At 40.0% G+C, this 26,726-nt stretch overlaps 1 protein-coding gene and 1 non-coding gene across 19 annotated transcripts in view; both read left to right on the plus strand.

The window, feature by feature from the left end:
- CCDC158 (coiled-coil domain containing 158) overlaps positions 1-26,726 on the plus strand; it is a 76,446-nt gene that overhangs the window by 18,102 nt on the left and 31,618 nt on the right. For 13 of the 18 annotated variants that reach the window (XM_070458270.1, XM_070458271.1, XM_070458273.1 and 10 more), the window contains 12 exons: positions 817-1,034; positions 5,557-5,666; positions 5,780-6,107; positions 6,463-6,539; positions 7,502-7,612; positions 8,714-8,828; positions 14,703-14,822; positions 15,727-15,924; positions 17,625-18,107; positions 20,024-20,213; positions 22,056-22,208; positions 24,238-24,350. In XM_070458270.1, coding sequence (XP_070314371.1) covers positions 817-1,034; positions 5,557-5,666; positions 5,780-6,107; positions 6,463-6,539; positions 7,502-7,612; positions 8,714-8,828; positions 14,703-14,822; positions 15,727-15,924; positions 17,625-18,107; positions 20,024-20,213; positions 22,056-22,208; positions 24,238-24,350 — 2,216 coding nt within the window. The remainder of the gene's footprint in view (positions 1-816; positions 1,035-5,556; positions 5,667-5,779; positions 6,108-6,462; positions 6,540-7,501; positions 7,613-8,713; positions 8,829-14,702; positions 14,823-15,726; positions 15,925-17,624; positions 18,108-20,023; positions 20,214-22,055; positions 22,209-24,237; positions 24,351-26,726) is intronic. The other 5 variants (XM_070458276.1, XM_070458275.1, XM_020894677.2 and 2 more) reach the window with 2 other exon arrangements.
- On the plus strand, positions 22,868-22,974 carry LOC139032094 (U6 spliceosomal RNA). Its single transcript, XR_011484640.1, has one exon. It is a non-coding gene; the product is annotated as a U6 spliceosomal RNA (small nuclear RNA).

Consider the following 26,726-nt stretch of genomic DNA (forward strand, 5'->3'; position numbering starts at 1 on the left):
TCCGGGAGTTGGTGATGGACAGGGAATCCTGGTGTGCTGCAGTTCTTGTGGTCTCAAAGAGTTGGTCACAACTGAGTGACTGAACTGCTAACAGCTACTCACTTTCCTATCTTGGATCTTATTGCCAAGAACAGTTGGGATTCTGGAATCCAGCCTGCTATCTTCTAGCACTCTCACTCTCTTATTCCTACAATACTTATTTTTTTTTTCTGCCTGACAAAGGTAGTGGTTCTTAATTGTGACTCACACTGTACTTTTCCTGTTCCACCAGACCTGGAATCAGCCATTTGCTAAGGAGCCCTGGTTCCTTTTAGTAGGAAATAGTAATCACACACCAGGATCTCGTGTGCCTATTGCTACTGAAGTGACACTGTGTTTGGGAGTGTTCAGTGTATTAAAACTTGGAATTAGATTTTTTTTTTTTTAAGTTCATACTGAAAACTCGAATTTAGATATAGTACCATAGAGTTACACTACAGACTAGTTACCACACATACTAGTTACTTCATACATACTGAGTTACAATACAGGCTAGTTACTTCATAGTCATAGCTGTTTCAGGGCTCATTCAACACAAATATCACTTGAGGTATCACGCAAGTATCAACGCAAGTAAAACTGCCCCCTCCTTCCTATCCTGCTCCTCCTTTGTACCTTGCGCCCTTCTCTCTCAGAGTGACTATCACTTGTGCCTTTCCCCATGAGACCTTGAGCTCCTTCAGGGCTCAATAAGGACATTACCTGGAATAATTGCTCGCCACAAAATTATTTAATTATTCAGTTAATTAACTGGTTGGTTAATTCTTTAATATTTAGGTTCTTCAAGTCCATTTTTTATGTCATCTATTCGTGGAACAATAATTGAAAACACATCTTCAACTGGGACTATAACACAAATTCCTTTTTTCCCTAAATATGAAGTGGAACTTGATTCTCATAGAAAAGTCATTCCTTACCCTGGAAAGGAACACATTGAGCGTGTTTTGGAAGAATATTCACATCAAGTCAAAGATTTGCAGAGAAGACTAAATGAAGTGAGTTGCAAATTGATTCTTTTGCTGTGCTCTTGGTGTAATCTTAGTGAAACTTGAATAGCTCAAAGTGTTATGCTTAATGTCATTCAGCTATAATTATAATTAATAGTTGGTTCAAGCCTGCTGTGCTGCTATCATGATAGCAGGTTTTTCTTTTCAAAGCACTGGTAGGGGATCGGATTTTAGATGTGTGTGTATACATGATAGCTAAATAGTGTTTAGAAATTAATCCATAAAAACTTCAAGTGGACCTTATGTAGAATCAAGCTGGATTTAGTCAGCTTTACAACTGCATGTTGGATCTGAGCAGTCTATAGCTTAGAGTCAAACTTGCACAGACGCCTTGGTAATCCAACTTTCCCCTGTGCATTTTAGCCTCTTCTGCTACCTGCTGTTTATATATATCCTCCATTCTAGCAGTATCAAGCTACATGCTCTTCCCTAGATGTACTATACAATTCTAGACCCTCACGCTTTTGCCCAGATCATTCCCCATCCTCTGTCTACCTGGCAGTTCTTACTCTCTATCAAGACTCAGCTTAAGCATTTTTCTCTGAAACCTTTCCTCTAGACACAGTAGGCGTGTCCTCTGTATAGTTACTGCTCCTTGTGCACACACTGTTTAGTGCTTTTTATTGTATTCACCTATGCATTGTTCTGTGTCATCAGACTGTGTAAACACTTAAGAATTCTGCAAGTTTATTAAGTGCTGAAAAAGATGTATCACTGTGTTATGTACAGAGGATGCAAAGATGAATAAGATAGGACTCATAAGTTCATAGTCTCAAAGGGAGGGGGCATATAAAATCAAACAGTGACAATACTTTTTGGTAAGTACACTAATAGAGATGAATTGATGATAGATAGATGGGTGAAGCACAGAAATACCAATGAGGAATAGAAATAATGCCTTAATTAATTTTCCACATCTGTCCTCTGGCAGAGTGTGTGACACTTGACTGGCTCCCAATAAATTATTAATAGTTATATCAGTAAGTAAATAGCAGGGTTATTTGGAGACATAATGTTTATCACAAACCTCCCATGTAACAGATACTATACTAAGTACTGTATGTATAGAGATGGAAAAGATGTCCTCCTTTTTATGTGCATGTGTACAATCTTATGACTGAGGTATTTAAAATACAAAATGATAGTAACAAGATATGCCACAGTAGAGTAAGCACTGATGCTAAATCTAATCAGTGCCTTACATACTTCTACTTGCCTCTTCCACAACATTTGACGCACATGACAATTCTTTTCATCTTGAAGCACTCTTCTCTGTTAGGTCTCTTGGAAGCACACTCTCCTAACTTCCCTCCAGCTCATTCTTTTTCAGTTTTCTTATTCCAACAAAACCCTCCATAGATTGTAATAGTGATTCCCATGGCTTCTGTTGCCATGTATATGTCAGTGCCTGTTCAGTTTACACATCTGGTCAGACCTCTTAACTGGTTGCCACACCCAGTTAGTGTCCCTGTGTTCCTCCTGGACATTTCTACTTGAAAGGTTTCTCAGGCTCCATAAACTCACCACTCCAATGACATCCCTGATTCCCCCAAGCCCTTCTTCTAGCTGTGGGTGGTGCTCCATTTACGCAGTTGCGGAGGGCAAAAACCTGATTCATTCTTGGTAGCTCTGCGTTTTCCCTGACATGCACTTTACTCCCAAGTCCGCCCAGTGGACCTCATATATGTTTCTCAAGTATGTTTTCATTTCCGCTGTTGCATTCCAAAGTTCAGACTACTCTAGCCATTCACCTGGACTGTTAGAGAAAAAGATAGAGGGTCCCACCTTATAGTGACTATATAAACATTGTGAACTGCAGAATTAGGTCGTAACCTTTTATATTTCCTTTGCTGTGTAGTTTTTGTTTTTCCTGTGGTTCCCAATTGCCTTTCTTTTTCCTTTATACTATTTACCTTTATCATATCCTTATTAAAAAAATTATCATATAGGTTTTCTATCATACCTTCCTTTAACCCAGGACTCTTTAGTTCTTTTGTCTAGTCTAGATAAGGTTTTTCTTAGGTCTGTTGTATAACTATAAAAAAAGTTAAAAAAATATTTTCTTGAGATTATTATCACTGCTTTCCTGGTCAGAGCCATGATTTCCAGGATTTATTATTTTCTTTTTTCTTCTTTCTTGATTTATTTCTTCATTTAGTCAGAACACAAAATCTTTAGAAACTTTAAGAAAAAGTCTATGGGACATACATTGTATGAATATTTTTCATTCTGAAAATGACTTACGCTGGATATAGTTGAAAGTTATTTTCTTTCAATCTGTTGAAAATATTGTATTCCCTTGCAGAGACTGAGAAGATGTCCATCTGATTCTTGTTCATTTGTAGCTGATATTTTTTTACTTAGTTGAGGTTCATCTTTGGAAACTTTATATCTGAAACTCCACTATAACTTAAATAGGTGTGGATTTTTGTTTTTCTCATTCACTGTGCTAGTCCCAGAAGGGACTCAGTGGACCCTTTTGGTATGTAGATTTGTGCCTTTCAGTTCAGTTCAGTCACTCAGTCACGTCCGACTCTTTGCAACCCCACAGACTGCAGCACACCAGGCTTCCCTTTCCATCACTAACTCCCGGAGCTTGCTCAAAAATCATGTCCATCAGGTTGGTGATGCCATCCAACCATCTCATCCTCTGTCATCCCCTTCTCTTCCTGCCTTCAGTTCTTCCCAGCATCAGGGTCTTTTCCAAGAGTCCATTCTTTGTATCAGGTGGCCAAAGTATTGGAGTTTCAGCTTCAGCATCAGTCCTTCCAATGAACATCCAGGACTGATCTCCTTTAGGATGGACTGGTTGGATCTCCTTACAGTCCAAGGGACTCTCAAGAGTCTTCTCCAACACCACAGTTCAAAAGCATCAATTTTTCGGCACTCAGCCTTCTTTACAGTCCAACTCTCACATCCATACGTGACCACTGGAAAAACCATAGCCTTGACTAGATGGACCTTTGTTGGCAAAGTAATGTCTCTGCTTTTTAGTATGCTGTCTGGGTTGGTCATAGCTTCTCTTCCGAGGATCACGCATCTTTAATTTCCGGGCTTTGAGGAATTCAGTTTGTTTTTTCCTTTGACAGTTTCTTTCTCTCTGTTCTCAGTTTTCTCTTTCTGAAGCTCCTGTTGTCTGGGCTGAACCTCTAAATCTCTTTTTCTTTCAAAAACTTTATCTACTTTTTCTACTTAAAGGAGCATTTCTTGACTTCCAACATTTCTATTGCAACTTTTTAGTTTGCAGCCATATTTTTAATTTCCAGGAACCCTTTCTTCTCCTATCTTCCCTGGTGGCTCAGAGGTTAAAGCGTCTGCCTGCGTCTGCCTGCAACACGGGAGACCTGGGTTCGATCCCTGGGTCAGGAAGATCCCCTGGAGAAGGAAACGCCAACCAACTCCAGTATTCTTGCCTGGAGAAGCCCATGGATGGAGGAGCCTGGTGGGCTCCAAGTCTACGGGGTCACTAAGAGTCACACACGACTGAGCGACTTCACTTTCACTTACTCTTACTTTATAGCAAAAATGTCTTACAAATTTCTCTCTAATACAAGTTTTGGGAAATGTCCTTCCACTGTTGCATTATCACTTTTTGTTTCTTTGGATCTTTTTTTATGGGTATTTTCTCATTTGTTTCATCTTACTCTCTCTTTTATATTGTAAACTTCCTTCAAGTGTTCAGTGGTTTTTGGATTTTTGTTCATACTCAAGAATGAACAGTAGAGAAAAAAGCACACAAACTGCTGGCAATCTGTCTACGGGCCGAACTTGCTGGCTTTACTTTGGGATAATTAGGTGGAGTGTCAGCTGTTTCTCTGGGAGACCTCTCAGTGCCTGATTTTAGAGATCTTTGTGAATTTCTCTGTAATAGAACACCTTGATTTTTGAATGGGTACTTGTCTGCTGCCAAGTTTTTTAAGTCAGCTGGAGGTGGGGGTTGACTTTTCTGTATACGCAATTTCAACCACTTCTATCCTCAGGAATAGAGTTTATTCCTATCTCTTTTCTTGAGCTATAAGTCAGATTTGTTCTAGAAATGATGTTTTGGTTATAAAGTAAGTGGATTGACAGAGGTATTCCAAAAATCTGTTAGAAATGATTAATTAGGCCCCAGACAGTGGTGAAGGGGGAAGGAAGTACACATAAGAAGAAATAATTGAGGGGCTTCCTGGTGATCCAGTGGTTAAGAATCCACCTTTTGGTGCAGGGCACGTGGGTTTGATCCTTAGTCAGAGAACTAAGATCCCACATGCTTTGGGGCAACTAAGCTGGCAAGCTGCAATTACTGAGGCCTCTGCTCTGGAGAGAAATTCACGCACCACCGTCAAGAGCCCATGTGCCACAACTAAGACTCAATGCAGCCAAATAAATATTAGTAATTTCTTTAAAAAGACACACAATTTTTTTTAAAAAGTAAATGATTGGTATATAGCTTTTTGGAAATTACTAGCTATAAGGAAATATGTTCCTCTGATGAAGACTAATTTGCAGGACACTTTTTTTTTTCCAGAGCAATGAATTGCATGAGAAACAAAAGTTTTACTTAAGGCAATCAGTCATTGATTTGCAAACAAAACTTCAAGAGATGCAGATGGAGAGAGATGCCATGGCTGACATCAGGTTGGGCTTCGCTACCTGAAATTACTTTAAAGTTTTACTTTTTCTAGAGTAAAATCACTTGTGTGAATCTGAGTTTTATCAATATTATTTCTTTTCTTTCATTTATTTCATAGACGAAGGGAGAGTCAATCCCAGGAGGATTTACGAAATCAGCTTCAAAATACAGTTCATGAACTTGAAGCTGCCAAATGCCTTAAGGACGATATGCTGAAAGATAGCAGCACACAGATAGAGCAGCTAAGAAAGATGATGCTAAGTCATGAGGGAGTGCTTCAAGAAATCCGATCGGTCCTAGTTGACTTTGAAGAAGCCTCAGGCAAGAAAGTATTTGAACATGACAGCATGTCTACCGTCCACTCCCGAAGCATGGCCTCAGCTATTAGTAAAATCCTAAGAGAATTAGACACAGAGATTTCTTATCTTAAAGGGAGGATATTTCCAGTAAGTGGTGAGAACACTATGTCAATTTTATATTAAAATTCATTAAGACAATAGTATAAGGCATGTAATTTTTTTAAACTCTTCAAAGTAAGCCAAGTTCTCATTTTTGTTCTCTAAAATAGCAGAAGTTACTTCCACAGTGATCTTTCCTAATAAAGGGAGCTAACTTGTCAGTATAGTTTCATGAGTATAACCATTGTAAAAGATTTAATAAAGTACAGTGATAGAATGTATCTGATTTTAGTATTGCTTCTATTTGCATCTTTCTAAAGCATTCCTTTAGTTAGAAAATCTCTGTATTTTTCAAGCTTTAGATTTACCAGTTCCTCAATCAATATTTCTTTTTTATAACCAGGTAGAGGATCAGCTTGAAGCACTGAAATCTGAATCACAGAACAAAATGGAACTACTTCTTCAGCAACATCAAGATAGGTAAGTTTCTGGCTGAGGTATAGAAGATCATAGTGAAACTATAGCACAAGTCTACAATCTCTCATCAGCAATTCCAATATCTAAAAAGCTCTAAAACACAGATTTTTTATTTTCCCATAGATTTGTAGCAAACTCATGTTAATGAAAAATTTATTCTGACACTTATTTGAAAAGTAGGGAAGATGTCATTCAAGACTGTTACAAAAGGTGTTTGAATTAGTGATGAGGTTCAACTCCCAGTCCAACATGGGCAAATGGGGATTCATAGCCAGGAAGTAGGGTGAGGGGGTCAGTGGGTGGAAAATTACTAGGAGGAGGCATGGGGTGGGAGGTTCTCACTGAACTGACTTAGCAAAATTCTTACCAAGCCTAGGCTTCTTTTTTTTTTTTTTTAAGCCTAGGCTTCTAAGTGCCAAGAGTCACCTTACTACAGTTTGGTCAAGGTTAGATACTGTGTCAGTTTTGTTGGCAAAACCTAATCTGAGCTAATGTAAAGCTTTTTATAGTCTTCATGATTTACTGTGAATATTTAAAAACCTACCGTTTCATTAGTGATGTCTGGCTTCTGAGACAGAGCTTACATAGATCTCTCTGGGGAAGTCACATGATACTTAGTACTATTCTTTATTACCATGATAACATTTTTTAAAAATTCTGAATTCCAAAGCCTGACTGGCTCCCAAAGGATTTGGGTAAAGGATTCTGTATCTAACTTAAATACTTGTCATCAGTTCAGTTCAGTTGCTCAGTCATGTCTGACTCCTTGCGACACCGTGGACTGCAGCACACGAGGCCTCCCTGTCCATCACCAACTCCCAGAGCTAGATACTTGTCATAAAAAGAATAATATAGACAAAGCTAAAACAAAATACCAAATGTGAGAGAGTTGAAAACCGTTAATTTGATAATTCATTATCAGGAAAAATCTGTATCAAATAACGATCACCACATTCTTTCTATAGGATTGAACAGTTAATAAGTGAACATGAAGCTGAAATAACAGGACTCACCGAGAAAGCTAGCAGTGCTCGGAGCCAAGCCAACAGTGTCCAGAGTCAATTGGAAATCATTCAGTATGTGTGTCCTGGTGGTTTGAAGTTGATAGCTGTTTATCTTCATTTTATTTTTTATTGATTTTTGCTCTAAGATCTTTTTTTAAAATGCTTAGTAGTTCACAAGAAAGTGAAACTTTTTAACATTTAAGTGAATGGAAAAGATTATTTAACATATGGATAATACTTTATAGCCATATCAGAAGTATTATGGCAAGTATTTGGGCCTCTTGGGGTTTGGATGTTTTAATTTTTGTCTACATTTCAACTGATTGGATAAAACAAACACACACACTATATATCTGTGTGTGTGTGTGTGTGTGTGTGTGTGTGTGTGTAGATAGGCTTCCCAGGTGGCTCAGTAGTAAAGAATCCACCTGCCAATGCAGGAGACACAGGAAACGTGGGTTCGATCCCTGGGTCAGGAAGATCCACTGGAGGAGGAAATGGCAAGCCATTCCAGTATTCTTGCCTGGAAAATCCCGTGGACAGAGGGTCCCAGAGGGCTGTAGTCTGTGGTATCACAAAGAGTCAGACATGACTGAGTGACTGAGCGTGAACATGTGTGTAAATACATATAAATTAAACAGTGGGTTTGCAGGGAGTCAGACATGACTCAGTGACTGACTAACAGCATACAAATAATTTTATAATTTGCATTCCCATGAAACTTTTTTTTTTTTGAAACTTTTTATATGGACATTTTCAGTCATACAGAGAGAAAATGGTAAAATGAAGTCCTGTGTATGCATCATCTATGTTTAACAGTTAACATTTTTGAACTTAAGCCTTTAGTAATCAATTTGAAAGATAAAAAGACTAGTGGTTATATTAAATAATTAGTGGAAGTACCTAAAAGCTAGAGCGCCCTTAGGTATCACACTTACTCTTAGTTTGCTATTTGCCCTTCTTGTTGTTCAGTTGCCAAGTCATGTCCAATTCTTTGTGACCCTGTGGACTGTAGCACACCAGGCCTCCCTGTCCCTCACCATCTCCCAGAGTTTACCCATGTTCATGTCCATTGAATCAGTGATGCCATCCAACCATCTCATCCTCTGTGATGCTCTTTTCCTTCTGCCTTAGATCTTATTTGCTCTTATTCCCTCTTTAAACCCTTCTTAGGGAGCAAGCAAGAAACCAAAATTCAATGTATATGCGCCAACTCAGTGAGCTGGAATCTACTGTTTCTCAACTACGTTCTGAATTAAGGGAAGCCAAAAGGACCTATGAAGACAAGGTGAGTTTAAATTTTGCTGTTCTGCTTCCAGAGACTAATATACACAAAATCAGTTAGATAATTTTTAATGGTTTATTTGAAAATGAGGAATCAAAGCAATCGTTTAAAATTAAAAGCAGTTTATAAGATCGGTGCTAAATATCTACATGTTAAATTATAAACAGTGTTTGGTCAAATCAGTTCATTCTTAGAAAAGTTTCCTGCATACTTCAAGCAAGTTTCTAAAAAATTAAAGGATAACATCATTTAAATTACTGCTACAAAGTTTAGCTTTTGCAAGTACTTGGAGCTGATCTCCCCCTCCCACTGAATACTTGAGGCTATTTCCTGTCTTACTTCAACTCCTCCTTATTAATCATTGTGAGGCTTACAAACTGAATTCACTTCAAGATTAGTCTGAATAAAAAATAATTAGCAAGCTAAATCTTCATCTCTTATCACACAGTTCCTATTAAAACTAGACATTAATTAATATTTACTACAGTATTCTATTCTCTCAGTTTCCATAGCTAAAAAGAAACCATTTTCATTATCAACCATTCTTTTGGAGCTTAGGTTTTTGTTGATTTCAAGGACACAGAATAGTATCCTGTTTTGTGAATGCCACCTTTTATCTCCAAAATGCCTTAGTTTGGAAAATAAATTCTTTTTAGATAATCAACCTACCTATAAGAGAACCTGCAGGTCTAACCACTTGTAGCCAATTTTTTTACTCCTTAGTTGATTGGGAAAAAATAGAGTATAAGAAAGCTGACAGATTTTCTTTATAACATAAGTTAGTTCTACAGGGTAGTAGTACAAGGAGAAAAGCTCCTTATTGGAAGAGGCAGTTGAAAAATCGCAGCACTAATTCTTCCAGATATTTCCTGCCTTTGGGCAACCCCTCCTTTCATTATCATTGTCAACCCTGTGCTGGTCACAGGAGGGGGCTCTTTCTCCTCGGTTCTCTAGTTCAAGACTTTGATTTTAGTTAGTTGTTTCACAGCTAAAAGAAAGATAGAAATTTTAGACATGATCTTACTATAAAGGTCTAAACAATAAAGAGTAACATGAAACTGTATAATCTCAGTTTTGAGATTTGCATCCTCTACCGGGGCTTTCAAACATTTTTGATCACTTCCCACACCAAGAAATCTAGTTTACCATATGATCTAGTACACACAGATACAATCGAAGTACGCTTCACAAAATAATACTATGACACTGGCTCTTTTTCTGCCCTTCAGACACTGACTTGATGCCCACTGAGTTGATTTCGCGTTTTCCTGGTGGGTTGCAGTGTGAACAGCACCGCTCTCGGAAACCTCTTCCTCAGCTCTTGGCCTTGATTCTTGTGTCCGGGTCATTTTAGCCACTGCCACCTAGAAGTAGCCTTTAGGAGCCTCAGACTTCTTAAAGGCTAAACCCAAGAAACAAAAGCCCAGAGAGAAATGTTTGTTCCTTCCTGCTTCTCTGAGGCCTGCCTTTTGTGTTCTAGTTCAGGATGCACTTTTCCCCTGAAGATGGATAGCAGGAATATCCACCCCATTCTGGGCAGATCAAGCCTATGCGACGACTGATATTCATCATACTCAGCCCATTCTGAAAAGATTTACTTTTCATTGTTTATTGACAAACCCTTTGAACAGCCACAAAATATTAGATACTAAGACTTGCCTCACCTGTCTGTCTTACATAATTTGAGATTAATATAGCTTTGCGTTTGTAATGTTGCTTGGAGACAGCCTCTTCGTAAGCTGTCACGCAGTTGTTTGCTAATCTGCATGTTATCCGATGTATAACACCATGCAGATCAACCTAAATTTGGGCATGGTAGGAAATTTTAACAAATATTGACATCTTGACAGTACAAAAATAGTTTTTGTTTTTATAAACACCTATCTCTTTAGCACTGTAGAAGCATTAGCCCCAGATAAATGACCGAAAAGCTTTTATATGAGGGTTTTGAGGTCACGTAGATACAAATGTAATACTAAAATCATTGTCTTACCTTGCTCTAATGTAAACAATTGATCATGAAGAATTTTTACAGTCTTAAACAGTTAACATTATTGGATAAAAGGGGACATATTAGTTTAATTTTAATCCAGATCACTGAGACTTTTAGTAAAGTGTATTGAGCCTAATCGAATTGCCACCTAGTTGATGGTTACCAAGGATCTGTATAGTAACTCCCTTTAGTCAGGGAACACTGAGAGATGATTATCCTGCCATGTAAATACAGATTTTAATGTACTCTGATCTGAAAAGCATTAAAAATACATGGTGTAAAAAAAAATACATGGTGTAACTAAGCAAAGAAGATGAAACACATTAACAAAAGTATTTTATTTTGTGTTCATGAAAATTCTGTTGTTATGAAATGTTTTTGTTGTGATAAATTGAATATAAAACTTAAAAAAAAACACAGATTCTTTTGTTCAATTTCTTTTCATTTACCTTGACATTGCTAAAGCCTACTAAAACCTTAAAATCTTAAAATTGAATAAATAAAATCTTAAAATTTTATTTTTCCACTGTTCCAGTACACATTTAATATATACAATATATACTGTCCAGATAACAATAAGGAAAAAATACAGCTATGATTAAAAGTGAGATTTGTGGGAAGAGAGACTTATGATTATTATTTAAGGGTTTGTTGATATTATACATCAACATATTTTATGAGAGGCAGGCAGTGTTAGTATTTTCTCCTGAAGGTTAGAATCCTTCAGAAAAAATATTTATTATTTTTAAAAATTGATTACATGACAGGTCTGAACAAAACTTTCCCAACTAGAATGCATAAGTATAGAGAAAACTTGTTTAGCCGGACAGGTGTCTCTTCAGATAAGCAAAAGTATTTTCATACTGATGAAAAGTGATGTTTCAAAGAAGACTGTAGACATAGCTTTCAGACATACAAAAGTGTTTTACTGTAATATTTTTTCTATTCTTCTCTTTCCATTTTAGGAGAACCTCCAGAATACCCCTTTACGAATTTGGACCAGTAGAAGCTGTCACTATTGGCTCTGTAGATTTGGCTTTACTCTTAACTTTCGCTTTTTGATAACAAAAATACCTCACAATCTTGATTCTAAGTTTACTTTTCCTACTTTGAAAGTATTTGGGGCTGAATTTCTTACTCAAAAAGTAAAGTTGTAGTAGCACTGGCTGGAGCTATACCCTGTGCAGGGAGATTCTATGCAAATCTCTGCATAGTTCTGCCAATGCACCTCCATGCTGACCGGCAGCATTTCTTATTATCGCAGAACTGTGTATTTTTGAGCACAGAAAACGAGATAACAATTTGGCACAATTGGTGATATCTGAAATCACTGTATGATTATAATGAGATCCCAGTACTTATTTGTCCAGTGATCCAAAACAAAAAGTAGATTCATAGATGGTGAAAGGGAAAACCAGTGCTGCTATTTAAAAAGAAACGAAAAAGAAAAAAACTAATACATCTCAGATGTCAGTGTTTATTCTGGACATTTTAAAAGGCTTTTCTTCATAGTGTTTTTTTACAGCTGTTTGTATCAGCTCAGCTGCTACTTCAATGGTTTTCCCTTTCACTCTCCATTTATCTTTTTGATTGATTAATTAATATAAATATTTTTACTTTTAAAAAGTGAAAGGTAAAAGCAGAGCTATAGCAGTTGAGTCAGTACTGACAACTACAAAACTAATGTTCCTGCAGGGGTCTGGAGGAGCCCTGTGATACTTAGATGGAAAGATACAAGTTGACTCTTTTTCTTTTTTCTTTTTTTCTTTGTAAAATTTGGTCTCATAGAATTTAACATTAAATGGTTATCCAGAATTTCTTAAAAAGTGAAAACAGATATAAAATAGCAAGTCTTAATTTAAGCTGTTAAACCACACAAATACTTTGCTCAAAGATAGAAATGGTTTTACACCAGACCAGGAGTCTAAAATATTTTAGTCATATGAGTAACTTTTAAAATTGAAAGCATTCTTGTTAAATTTAGAACTCAAATATGGTTCCTTTGAAAATATAGAATTTCAGCTTTATTAATATTGATCTTCAATGTGAAAAAATATTAGAAGCAGAAGTGAAAGGAATTTGAAAGATCATCTAGAATACTTTTTTCAAATTATAGCTGTATAATTTAGACTCAGATTACAGACTCAGAGAGCTTATATGACAGAAGCTGGTTCAGAACCAGGCTGTTTGACTCTCAGCCAGATCATATTGCTTTTCTGATCACCATTTACCTAACCAAAGTTGATATTTTTTTCCCTCAGTATTGGGAATGTCTTTACTATGTGTGCTGAGTTAGTCTTTCCTAATAATAGTAAAGCTGAAGAGATTGCTTCAGCTGATGGTATTCATTTGTCTTAGGAAGCTGCTCGTGTCCCTGAGGATGAATTGTTATAGGAGCACAAGAGTGAAAGCACTTTTTTATAGGATTATTAGAATCTATGAGCTCATTTCTATCAGTCACCTAATGTTTTATCTAATTCCTGTGAAGTACTTTTTTGTATAAAACATGGAATCAATTACAAAGTCAGTTTTGAAATATATCCAATGTAAATATTAAAATTTATATTCAAATTCCTGTAGGTTGTGATACTACTCTGTTGGTAAATGTGAAACTATTTGATAGTCCTGTATTAGTATGCTCTTAAGTCATGTATGTGTGTATGTAAATAAAGACATATATATGTATACATACCTATCTATATATTCATCCTTACCATTTATCAGAGATAGTTTCATATACATGTTTATATGTAATATAATTTAATATATATGTGCCGAATTAATAAATGAAGATCTTAAATGAACTTAGGTCAACTTAAGTATCACAAAATGTATACTTGTATACATACTTGCTTGTATGTTCTCTAAGAAGATTTAATCACAGTTCCATCCAAACCAGTCAGTAAGTTTTGTTCTTGACTGTGGATTTGGAAGCCTATTCAGTAGATGCCTTAGAAGTAAGAAGGAATATGTAGCATTTATGCAGACATGAAAGATTTGTTATTACTGGAAAGTGGTGATGAAATGTTGTTGTAGGTATCACATTAAAGATCAGGTATCACTATATAACACTATCAGTAGTTTTTCATTATTTTATTATCTGTGTCTAAGTAATGAGTTTATGTAGCTGTGCTCAGATATAAACTCAGAATCTCCATTGTCTGAGATCTTAACCTTGTAGCCTGCAGCCCCAGGTTAAGAGCAGTAGAGGTGCTGTTTACAGCCATGCCCTTCTGGCATATGTCATAGAAATGCATGGTCACACAGATCTGATAGCTGCCTGTCTGTAAGAGAGAACTACATCTATACAGTTCTTTAAAATTAGTATTCTTATCCCATTTGATAGTTAGAAAAAATGAGGATTGTATTATATATATTTATATAACTTTGTGTATCCTTTCAAAATAGGGTGACTAACAGTGACAGTAACTATAAACTTGTTACCATTCATTCTTTTATAGTCAGTGCCTTTATTTTTGAAACTGATGTTTTGAAATAAAATAGCACTTATAAGTATAATATAGTTAATTTGTGTGGGCTTTGTAGAATGTTGTTTATGCCACATAAAGCTTCCTTAAATACAAAATTATAGAACACATTTTCGCAGAAGATAGATTTTGAATAGTGTGACAATGAGAGTGACATATCACAGACAATGGCTAAATCTCACAGTACCAAATATTTCACTGTGGTCAATTTGTCTGGCTGAATTCCACATAGATTTAAGTTTAGAAAACTTTGCAAAATACATCACAAAATGAACTCTTTATTTTTGCCCCCCAAATGATACCATTGTCCCAAATAATACTGTTTGTTTTCCAAAGACTGTATTTGTTTTATGTTACTCATTGGCGTAGTCAGATTGATTTGTGCTTTCCTTGTAGATAGAAGAGCTGGAGAAGCAGTTAGTTCTTGCTAACTCAGAGCTGACTGAAGCACGGACGGAACGTGATCAGTTCAGTCAGGAATCTGGAAATCTGGATGACCAACTTCAAAAGCTCTTGGTAAGAAGGTGCTCTGAAAGATGAGTGAGATTAATTCTGGGAAATTTTACCACAGTATTTTACAAAACTAGTTTCAGATTCCAAATTTTACAACACATCTGTACATTTACACACAACACAGCACCCTGGACAGTATTCAGGTTTTACGTGTGAAATATAATATTGTACACGTTAAGCACAACTGTTAGGGCTTACTCGTTGGGCGAAGGTGATCTTTGAACAGCCATAGTCTTTCCGTTAGGTACTGTGTTCTGCTAAACTGAAGTAGGGTTGAGTGTTCATTTCAAAGCCAAACAACATTCAAAACACATACAAATCATGTATAAAGAAAAGTTCAATGCAAATTTAGGTAAAAAAAAATTTTTTTTAGGAAGAAAAGAGGATTCCGATAGTAGTGAAGCAGCTTCTGCCCTCCATTAGGGGTACTACAGGCTGAGAAATTTAGGAAAGGTGATGTTGGTACCCCTTCATGCGATATTTGTTAGGGTTCCTGTAGAATAGGATTCTCTCCCTGCCAAACCTTACCTCAGGCTACAGGGCTCTCAGCTGCCGGACTGTCCTTCACAGGCTAACTGGGGCTTGACACGCTCAAGGGAGGGCTGACTCTTAAACTGCGGGAGAATCCTCACTTCTCGCCCTCCTGTTGCATGTTTCCCAGCATCCTCATATCTCATCTGGGGTCTAGTCCATTGAAAGTTACTTGTAATGCTAGAAATTAGAAGTAAACAAAATGTTAGTTTTCTAGGAAATCATTGTTCTTTATCTAAAATCATTAACAAAGAATCCAATTCCAAGATCAAAGTCTTGTCAAATCGCATAGAAACTCCAAAGATGATGTAAGGAAAAAAAGAGTTTGCAAACAAACAGGTAAGACAAGGGGCAAGGCTGACGTCCCTTCTTGTAGGCCGACCTACATAAGCGAGAGAAGGAGCTGAGCCTGGAGAAGGAGCAGAACAAGAGGCTGTGGGACCGGGACACGGGCAACAGCATCACCATCGACCACCTGCGGCGGGAGCTGGACGACAGGAACATGGAGGTGCAGCGCCTGGAGGCCCTGCTCAAGGCCATGAAGAGCGAGTGCCAGGGCCAGATGGAGCGGCAGGTGAGGCGGGCGTCCCCGGGCAGAGCTGTGGGCTCTGAGATGCCAGGGCCAGATGGAGCGGCAGGTGAGGCGGGGCGTCCCCCGGGCAGAGCTGTGGGCTCTGAGATGCCAGGGTCAGATGGAGCGGCAGGTGAGGCGGGGCGCCCCCGGGCAGAGCTGTGGGCTCTGAGATGCCAGGGTCAGATGGAGCGGCAGGTGAGGCGGGGCGCCCCCGGGCAGAGCTGTGGGCTCTGAGATGCCAGGGTCAGATGGAGCGGCAGGTGAGGCGGGGCGCCCCCCGGGCAGAGCTGTGGGCTCTGAGATGCCAGGGCCAGATGGAGCGGCAGGTGAGGCAGGGCGCCCCCGGGCAGAGCTGTGGGCTCTGAGATGCCAGGGCCAGATGGAGCGGCAGGTGAGGCGGGGCGTCCCCCGGGCAGAGCTGTGGGCTCTGAGATGCCAGGGTCAGATGGAGCGGCAGGTGAGGCGGGGCGTCCCCCGGGCAGAGCTGTGGGCTCTGAGATGCCAGGGCCAGATGGAGCGGCAGGTGAGGCGGGGCGCCCCCGGGCAGAGCTGTGGGCTCTGAGATGCCAGGGTCAGATGGAGCGGCAGGTGAGGCGGGGCGCCCCCTGGGCAGAGCTGTGGGCTCTGAGATGCCAGGGTCAGATGGAGCGGCAGGTGAGGCGGGGCGTCCCCTGGGCGGAGCTGTGGGCTCTGAGAGCGAGATTTGTAAACTGGGTGTTTATATCTATGGTTCTGACCTCTCGTTAAATTTCAAATCTTAAACTTCATCTCGCTTTTGTCCAGTGTTGAGTAATGAAACTCCCATCCAGTTGCCTTTTCATTTCACCTAGAAATTGGCAACCTAATAATTCCTAATAATAGAAAAGCTTCATACCATCGGGAGATCTGGGCTTCCGTGGTGGCCCGGATGGTTAAGAATCTGCCTGCAATGTGGAAGACCTGAGTTCGATCCCTGGGTTGGGAAGATCCCCTGGAGGAGGGAAAGGCTACCCACTCCGGTATTCTTGCCTGGAAAATCCCCATGGACAGTGGAGCCTCGTGGACTACAGTTCGTGGGGATGCAAAGAGTCAGACACAACTGAACAACTAATGCAGTCTCCTGCATTGCGGGCAGATTCTTTACCATCTGAGCCACCAGGAAAGCCGGAGAATCCTAGAGTCGGTCACCTATCCATTTTCCAGGGGATCTTCCCAACCCAGGAATCGAACCAGGGTCTCCTGCGTGGCAGGCAGATTCTGTACTGTCCGAGCCTCCAGGGAAGCCCAGTTAGAATCTTACTCTGTTCCAAACAGGGACCAGAGACTGTGACTGTGCATTGGATAAAAGCCGTCATTCACTTTCCCCTCAAAGGTGCAATTAAGGAGGAGGGAAGCAGAAAGGATAGCTGCCTTCGCTCTTACCCCACTTTCCGCTGTTGCCAGTGTCCTCTTAATATAAATGGGTGTGGAAAACTTCCTCAGAGAACACTTGCCGAGCTAGTCCCCACCCAACACCGCCATTCTGGATGAGCATTATTATTTAATTAAGGCTTTACACCTTGATCTAATTAACACAAGTCAGTCTACTGTATGAAGTTCTGAGAGCAGAACAACGGGAGGCACTGTCATATTCATGATTTCACCTTCTTGAGCTAACTTGTCAGATCTCTTGAGACCTCTCCTGCCTGCCTAAATCCATGAAATTCTTCTTTAACAATCAGATGGCAGCCATTCAGGGAAAGAATGAAAGTCTAGAAAAAGTGTCCTCCTTGACTGCTCAGCTGGAATCCACCAAAGAGATGCTCCGCAAAGTGGTGGAAGAGTTGACAGCCAAGAAGATGACGCTGGAGAGCTCCGAGAGGACCGTGTCGGACCTGACAGCCTCCCTCCAGGAGAAGGAGCGAGCGATCGAGGCCACCAACGCGGAGATCACGAAGCTGCGCTCCCGGGTGGACCTGAAGCTGCAGGAGCTGCAGCACCTGAAGAACGAAGGGGATCACCTCCGAAGCGTGCAGACGGAGTGCGAGGCGCTCAGGCTGCAGATGGCCGAGAAGGACAAGGTGATCGAGATCCTGCGGCAGCAGATTGAGAACATGACGCAGCTGGTGGGCCAGCACGGGCGGACGGCCGGCGCCATGCAAGTGGAGAAAGCTCAGCTGGAGAAGGAGGTCAGCGACCGGAGGCTGGAGCTGCAGGAGGTTAAGGTCTGTGGGGTGTCCTGGCGCTTTTGCTTCTGAAATGTCTCTTTTTTCCCGTACGTCTGACCTGATTGACCAGAAGTAGGTTCTGTAAAGATAGTTACAGACACTCCGAAATTGTTTGCAAGTGTTTATGTCAGTGTGCATCTGGGCTTTTGTGAGAAAGTTTCCACACTTTTCTTAAATTCCGCAAGGCGTGGCCCCCAGTGGTTCAGAAGTGCTGATACAAAAGAGAAAAATCAGAAAACCCAGCTTTTTTATGAAGTCTGTCCTGATCCCGTAGTTTGAGAAAGCATTTTGTCCCCCTTCAGACAGACCTAAATTTGAACCCCATCTCACCACTCAGTAACTGTAAAACACTAGACTGTTTGCTGAATGTTGGCTTCTGTGTCTGTAAACCAAAATGCAAAACAGAACACCCCGAATCTTGTTGGGTTATTTGAGGCTTAAATGAGAAAGTATATATCAAGGATTTAGCTTGGTTCCTGCTCTGTGGAAGACGTTTAGACAATATTAGTTCCCTTCCCCCATTCCACTCTCCTCCTGAACCTTATCGTACTGCATTTGTACCTGTTACAGCCTGGGTCACGTTCTGTATTGCACCACGTGTGCATGCATATGTGTGTGTGTATAAATAGCAATTTCTCCTCTTCCCTGTAAGACTGACGACTTCTTTAAGCAGGGCACACATCTTCATCTTTGTACCCCTGCCCCTGACTTTGTGCCATGTACCCAGAGGTGCTCAGTAAATATTTATCAGAATTTAAAACTATTGAATGAATTTTTAAAAATTCAGTTTCCCAAGCTTTATATTACTTTTATCTGCCCTGGTAACTAGTAGGAAACAAATCACATATAATTTATTTTTTCTTTCAGTTTTGTTGAAATATAATTGACATACAATGCTGTATGAATTTAAGGTATACAGCATAATGGCTTAATTTACACATATTGTGCAATGATTACCACAATAAGTTAACATCTGTCAGCTCACATAGATACAAAAAAACAGTGTTTTTTCCCTTATGATGATTTATGACGAAGAAAGAATCTAAAAATCAGCAAAGGGGAGAATTCACCCAAAGGAAACCAGGCACAGGCTTCTTCTCCTGCAGCCAGGCAGGACATGCTTAACTCCACCAGGGATAAGTTGTGACAGCCGATGCTGCCGACCAGGGAGGTCCGTCAGAGGCTCAGTGGGCAGGCTTTATACTGGGAGTTGATCGCATAGGCTCTCCTTACCAGGGAGGGGAATACAGTCCTCTGACAGGAAAGCAGGGTTCAGCGTAAATTGTTTCCCTTGAAGAACAGTTTTTAGACGGAGCCGGTTAGACTGGTGGGACCCCTCCCCAAATCCAAGTTTTCAGAACATCCAGCAGCCGCCCTGACTGGAAGCTTTCATCAGGGCAGCGGTCAGGCTCCCTTCCACACACCGCCTGAGCTCCAGTAGCAGCTCCTCCCTGCCTTCATTCTCTACCCTCTCACCTTTTCAGTTCTTTTCCTGTCATTGTTGTCATCTGGCTGTTCAGTATTTGTTGCTGTCTGTCTCCTCTCATGAGAACGTAAAGGCCCACAAGGACAAGGACGTTGTTTATTTACTGCTGGGGCGGGGGCGCCTGCTGGGGGAGCTGCCACGGGAGTAAAACCTGAGTAGCTGCTCACCTAGGGCCTTACGTGCACACTATCCCCAACGTGTGAGATGGAGTCTGGCACAGTTAGGTGCCCAGTGCGGGGTTTGTTTTTTTTTTGAATGAATGAATATATAGAATGGGAATAATGAAGGGCTGTAGCCAGTGATACTGAGAATTGATATCTATGGTTAAAGAAAGGTAAAATACTCCTTTTGTTTTCACTTCTTATTGCTGCTTTATATCTTATTTTTTATTTCTTGCTCTGTCCTTTGTGTTTATCCCTACATTTAGATTCTGAAAGATAAAAAAGATGCAAAGATACGGGAGCTTGAAGCCAGGGTGAGTGACCTGGAATTGGAAAAGGTGAAGCTGGTGAACGCAGGCTCTGAGCGGCTCCGTGCAGTGAAGGACATCAAGCAAGAGAGAGACCGTTTACTAAGTGAGGTGAAAGCTAGTAGGAATGAGTTAAACAGCCTCACAGGTACGTTACTCCAGTCCAAACTCTGCCGAAAACAGGAGTGCTGTCAGTGGCGTCCCACAGGGATACTCGGACTGTTGTGACAGAATGGGCCCTTGTCCAGTGATACAGACATGGATAATTATTCTGTCCCTGTGCACACATCTCATCACCCGAAACCCTGACCCTTCTGCATGAAGTGCTCCCAGAGCGTGCGCTCGTTAACCATTAACGTCAGTCAGCCCTCAGTGTCTGTGAAATTCTGTACTGCATTTCCAAGGGGAGAGTGAGAGAAGTGGAAACCTTGACTCCTCTAAGTCAGATAGCTTGATGAGAGGTGTAATAATGAAGCCACACGTGTAAACAGACTTATGCAAATTTGGGAGGGAAAAATCCAAGGCTGTAAATTTTAAGATGAAAACACCCTCAGTTCACTGTTAGTACGGTACAGGCATTATCTACGTCACACACACACACACACACACACACACGCGCGCGCGCGCGCACATGAATATGTCAGTGATTCCTAAGCATTTACTACGCCAGATGCCAAGACAGGCCCTGGGAAAGCAGTGAGGCGCCACGTTAGTTGGAAGCCAGACCCGTGTAGAACGTGTCACGTGCGGTGGGTGAAGCACAGTGGCTGGGTGGTTGGTACAGATGCGGGAAAGGTGGGGAATCAGCCTCCTGTCACGGGTGACATCTGGGTTCGATGGAAGAATAGGAATCTGGCAGGTGAAAAGGAGGCAGAAGGCAATCCAGGCGGAGAGAACATAACGGGCAAATGCAGGAAGGCATGAAGTAACACAGTGCGGCCTCAGAAACACACAGGAGTAGACGTACAAAGGAACAAGGGCTAAGAAATGAGGCAGAGTGGGCAGGCAGAGCCAGACAGTGTGGAGCCGGCAAGAGATACCAAGTAAGAGATTCTTGTCACCAAATCTACGTTTTAGAAGGACAGAGCCAGCAGGTAAGAAGAGGAAGGCGAGTCTAAAGGAACAGAGGCCAGCCAGCTGAGGAGAATTTTGCAGTAGTCCCAGGGAAAGGTGGAGAACCTGAACTGAGGCAGTATAATGAGAATGAGAGGAGAGGGAAGAATTACGCAAGTTTTTGGAGATTGAATCAACAGTAAATGATCAGAGGGCTTGTGTGTGTGCTTCTGGTTTTAAATTTGTAGTATCGGGAGAACAGTGATACCAACATCTGAGAGAATGAAATCAAGAGGGGTTGACTTACAGGCAGGAGGGTGAAGCAGTCAGTGTGAGACCATTGGTCTGGAGGCACCAGGGCATCCGCATGGAAGTATCTGGAGAGATGGGGTGAGATCTCAGGAGAGAGGTCTTGACTCTGCTTGTTCCCTTTATAAGTAAATCTATCATATGTAAATAGACAGATGTAAATAAATGGATAGTTGAATGTGTGTGTGTATTCTTGTGTATGAATGATGAATGCCAGGTATTTTGATAGTTCTTGGAGATAAAAAATCAGGTAAAACACAGGGCAGCGTCAGGTTACTTACCGAGTCATGGAGATTCATCTGCCCCCAAATGGTGGCTAAATTTGTTGTGGTGGGTATGATTATCCAAGAAGGTTTAAGAGGAAATAGATGCGAGCCAATTACACCGGCTGGAAGAAAAGCAATGAATAATAAGAGTAAAAGGGGACAACCCACCCGAGCAGATTAAAAAGAGTTAGATCCTTGAAAACGTGTGTGTACATCTCATTTCTCTAACAACTGATGATGTAACTAAGTGGGGTCTCTTTCAGCTCCAAAATTCTGTGATCATTAATTACAAATAAAATAAGCTTTATAGCAATGGAGTAGAAAAAAATTAACCAACTATTATTGCTTATCATGTTGTACAGAGGACTATGAAGTCTTAAAAAGGAACTTTCGAAACAAAAGTGAAGAAATGGAAACTACTACAAATAAGCTGAAAATGCAATTAAAATCTGCACAGTCTGAGCTGGAGCAAACAAGAAATACTTTAAAGTCAATGGAAGGATCTGATGGTCATGGTATGCTTCGGTAGATCTTTTCCTTTTGTTTTTAATTCCCTTGGTGTAGATTTAATAAAACATAAACTGGATTCATTGCCTTCCGCTTCTTCACAGTGAAGCATGGTGTGAGAGACATACAACAGTAGATATCACTGATGGTTGTTATATAGCAGTTACAATTCCCAGTGTTTTTGAGGGAAATTGACATTTGCTTAATTTATTCCTTAAGCATCTGAATCTTTCTTTTTCTTTAGCTATTTCAGTAATTTCTAACAAACCTCAGTGTCCATAAATGCCAATTAATTGTTTTTGAGGAAATGTTGATATAAATACAGATCACCAATAATTTTCATTCATCAGCCTATTTTTCACATGTTCACTGTCTTCGTAAACTGTGTGCCTATGGCTATATGTCCATTCCTGACTCCTCCTCTGAGTCGAAGATGGGAGGGAGCCCTGGGGACTGAACTGCCAGGATGAGGGGTCCCCTCTCACCTCTTTACACCTGTTCCCTTTTCACCGTGCCGCCCGTATTCATTCAGAGGGAAGGTTAGTTGCTGTTTCATATTCCTATCATTGTTAGTATGGCTGTATTAGCTGAAAATAAGAATAATGCGTTAACTAAAGACTACACTTTCTATTTCTCAATATTTTTTCATGTCAAAAGATTTATGTTTGTGCTCACTTCAACAGCACATGTACCAAAATGGGGATGATACTGAAAAGATCACCATGGCCCATGCCCAAAGATGGCACAGAAATTCCTGAAGTGTGCACATTTTGTGCGGTCCTCAGAGATTCAGCTCTGTCTTTGCTGGCAAACATGAAGAAAATGGTGGGGCGTGGAGAGCTCACTCCAGAGGCCCATCTGGGGTCTGTTCCCTCCTCCCCATCCACTAGACAGTCTCCTCCTGTGTGCTCCAGGCCTCTCCACAGCTCCCCAGTTCCATTACAGTTGTTAAATTAACTAGGTAACCCTGTATTCACTCTCGAATTAGGATCATCTTAAAATAAAGAATTTATTAAGAAAATTACCTTTGAAGGCCAAGCATGATGCACTTAATCAGACCAGAATTCTTCAGAGTGGTGAGCAAATGATACCAGGCTTTTGCTCTATTAACAAACCAGTGAACTGTGCCTGTATTAACCCTGGTCTGGACAGTTTAGCTACAGGAACTATGTCTTGTTAGCAAGAAGTCGGACCTTTCATCCTCTAATAATTTGTTTTTAAAGAATGCCACATTTCCTTTTTCTTTTTAACCTCTAAGCTGGACCTAACTCAAAAGCAGTGGCATTTTCAAACCTCTTTTCTCATCTGGTTCTAAGAAACAACATAGGGTCTCAGACTTTGAATTTCCAAGCAATGGTGAGCTTTACTTACCTTTTCAGTGGCCTGCCATGTCTTAAGTATTCAGTGCCTTGCCTCCTGTCTAGAATATTCTCATCCTATCACCAGTTTCAGTAAAATAATCACATATATGCTTATACGGCCAGTTTGACTTTTGAAACAACAGTGACTTCTGAGTACATGGCAGTACCCATGACAATGGAAATGGAATGGTTTGTGTTATCACTGTGATCTTTTAAAAGATCAGTAATAGTAGATGTCTTGTGTGGTATTTTATATGAGTTTCTAGAAAGTTATTTTAATAAAAATACTATTTACATTTTTCATTATATGACTATATTTTGTGTATATATTTCCTACATGTGTAAGTATGAATTTGGTCAGTACTATTTATTACCATTGGAGATATGGCAAATTATGATGGCCAATGAAGTTAATTCTAGCAAGGAGTCACAGAACATCATCATTTACATATGTTTCTCAGCTCAAAACCCCTGAGTAATTGCTGAAAATTGTTACATCCCAATATTGTGAAATCTGAAGACATCTTTTGTGAACAGTTTCTTGAAACGGTCCAGGTGCCTTAGAGAAATCTTATCACCTTTTCATAGTGTTTGAACATCAAATTATAGTCACCTCTCAAAATTTAGAAACTTGAAAAACTAAGACACAGCTTAGTTCCTTTTGTTTTTTTTTCAGCTATGAAAGTGGCAATGGGGATGCAAAAACAAATTACAGCTAAAAGAGGTCAGATAGATGCCCTTCAGAGCAAGATACAATTTTTGGAAGAGGCAATGACAAATGCAAACAAGGTGAGCCCCTGTCCTGGGAGAGGGGGAGGCCGGTGTGTTCACTCGTTGGTAAACGACAGCACTGAGCAAGACACACAGGGATGCAGAGTTCAGTGGGGACAAGGCAGGCGGCTCTTCCTGACAGAATGAGGAGCAGGTTCCCGAAGGAACGTCTGAGCAGGGCCTTGAAAGAGCTAGTTTTTTGGGGTTTTGTTTTGTTTTTTAATAACTACTCTGGAATGAATTTTATTTTCTTTTATTATTTTCTCCCTTGGTCTTCTTTTGTTATTTTTTACATGCATCTATTCTTTTTCAAATTCTTTTTCCATGTAGATTATTACATAATACTGAGCAGCATTCACTATGCTATACAGTAGGTCTTGGTTGGTTGTCTATTTTAAATATATCAGTGAAAACAAACATATGGATTCCAAGGGGGAGGGGTGGGGGTAGGAAGAATTGGAAGGTTGGGATTGACATATATGCACTTTGATACCCTGCATGAAACAGGTAATGAGAACCTACTGTAGGGCACAGGGAACTCGACTCAGCGCTCTGTGGTGGCCTAAATGGGAAGGGAATCTGAGAAAGAGGGGATGTGTGTATACATGTGGCTGATTCACTTTGCTATACAGCAGAGACTAACACAACATTGTCAAGCAACTCTGCTCTAAAAAAAATTAATTTAAAAAGAAAGAAAAAAGAAAGTCGTATGTATATTCAATCTCAAATTTCCAATCTGTCCCTCCCCCCAACCCTTCCCACCAGCAACCATAAATTCGTTCTCTAAGTCTGTGCATCTGTTTCTGTTTTGTAAATAATTTCATTCATATCATTTTTTTATAATCCACATATAAGTAATATCATACAACATGTGTTTTTCTCTGACTTACTTCCCTTAGTATGATTATCTCCAGATCCATCCATGTTGCTGCAAATGGCATTATTTCATTCTTTTTAATTGCTGAGTAATATTCCATCACATATATATATATCACATCTTCTTTACCTGTCCATCTCTTGATGGATGTTTAGATTACTTCCGTATCTTTGCTATTGTAAATCAGTGCTGCAGTGAACAGAGTTCCGTGTATCCTTTCAAACCATGGTTTTCTCTGCATATATGCCCAGGAGTGGGATTGCTGAATCATGTGATAACTCTAATTTTAGTTTTTTAAGGAACCTCCATATTGTCTTCCATAGTGGCAATTACCAGTTTACACTCCCACCAAGAGTGTAGGTGGGTTCCCTTTTTTCCACACCTTCTAAGGCATTTATTGTTTGTGGATTTTTTGATGATGGCCAGTCTGACTGGTGTGAGGTGTTACATCATCATAGTTTTGATTTGCATTTCTCTATTAATTAGCGATGTTGAACATCTTTTCATGTGCCTCTTGCCACCTGTATGTCCTCTCTGGAGAAAAGTCTGTTTAGGTCTTCTGCCCATTTTTTGATTGGATTGTTTGTTTCTATGATATTAAGCTACATGAGCTATTTGTAAACTTTTGAGACTAATCTTTTCTCAGTTGCATCATTTGCAAATATTTTCTTCCATCCTGTGGGTTGTTTTTTCATTTTGTTTATGATTTCCTTTGCTGTGCAAAAACTTTTGGGTTTAATTAGGTCCCATTCATTTAATTCCATTGGAGTTTTAATTTGTTTTAATTTCCATTACTCTGGGAGATAGATGGAAAAGGATATTGCTGTAATTTATGTCAGAGTGTTCTGCTGATGTTTTATAGTGTCCAGTCTTACATTTAGGTCCTTAACCCATTCTGTATGTATTTTTATGTGTGCTGTTAAAGTGTTCTGATTTCATTTTCTTACATGTAGCTGTCCAAGAGCTAGTAATTTAACTGCAAGAAGATAGTCGTGGTAGAGACAGAGTGACTATAAGCAGAGCAGTTTCAGTTCCACTCTAATGTAACAGCTGTGTTCCTAAAATCACTCTATGCAAAATTGTGCAACAGAAACCACCACGGGACTTGTGGGAGTAGTGGGAGTAGGAGCGCGACACTGGCGGACTTCATCAGTGACAGAAGAAAACTAGGGACCTAATGAAAGTGGTAGCACAGTTTTACACGTTAAATGTTTAAGAGACACATAAATACTTCAGTTAGAATAGCCCTTTATCTTAAAAATGACCTGAAGTTTGCTTGTGAACGTGTGCATTGAAGAATTGCAGTGCGATAGTTGTTAAGAAGGGGTAGAAGGTAGGTCTTTCTGTGACATAGGATGTGGCTCATAACACAAGGTTAACCGAGGGAGCTAATTGTTTGAAGAGTGTGTATGTTTGCGACTCTCCTTAGCTGGGTGCTGTTTTCTGCACTGATCTAGTATTTCTCACAGAGGAAACCATGCATTAGTAAATGTGAAATCTGTGTTGTGCTCAAATAT

This window comes from Odocoileus virginianus, chromosome 29 (genome assembly GCF_023699985.2).
Source record: "Odocoileus virginianus isolate 20LAN1187 ecotype Illinois chromosome 29, Ovbor_1.2, whole genome shotgun sequence".
NCBI lineage: Eukaryota > Metazoa > Chordata > Mammalia > Artiodactyla > Cervidae > Odocoileus > Odocoileus virginianus.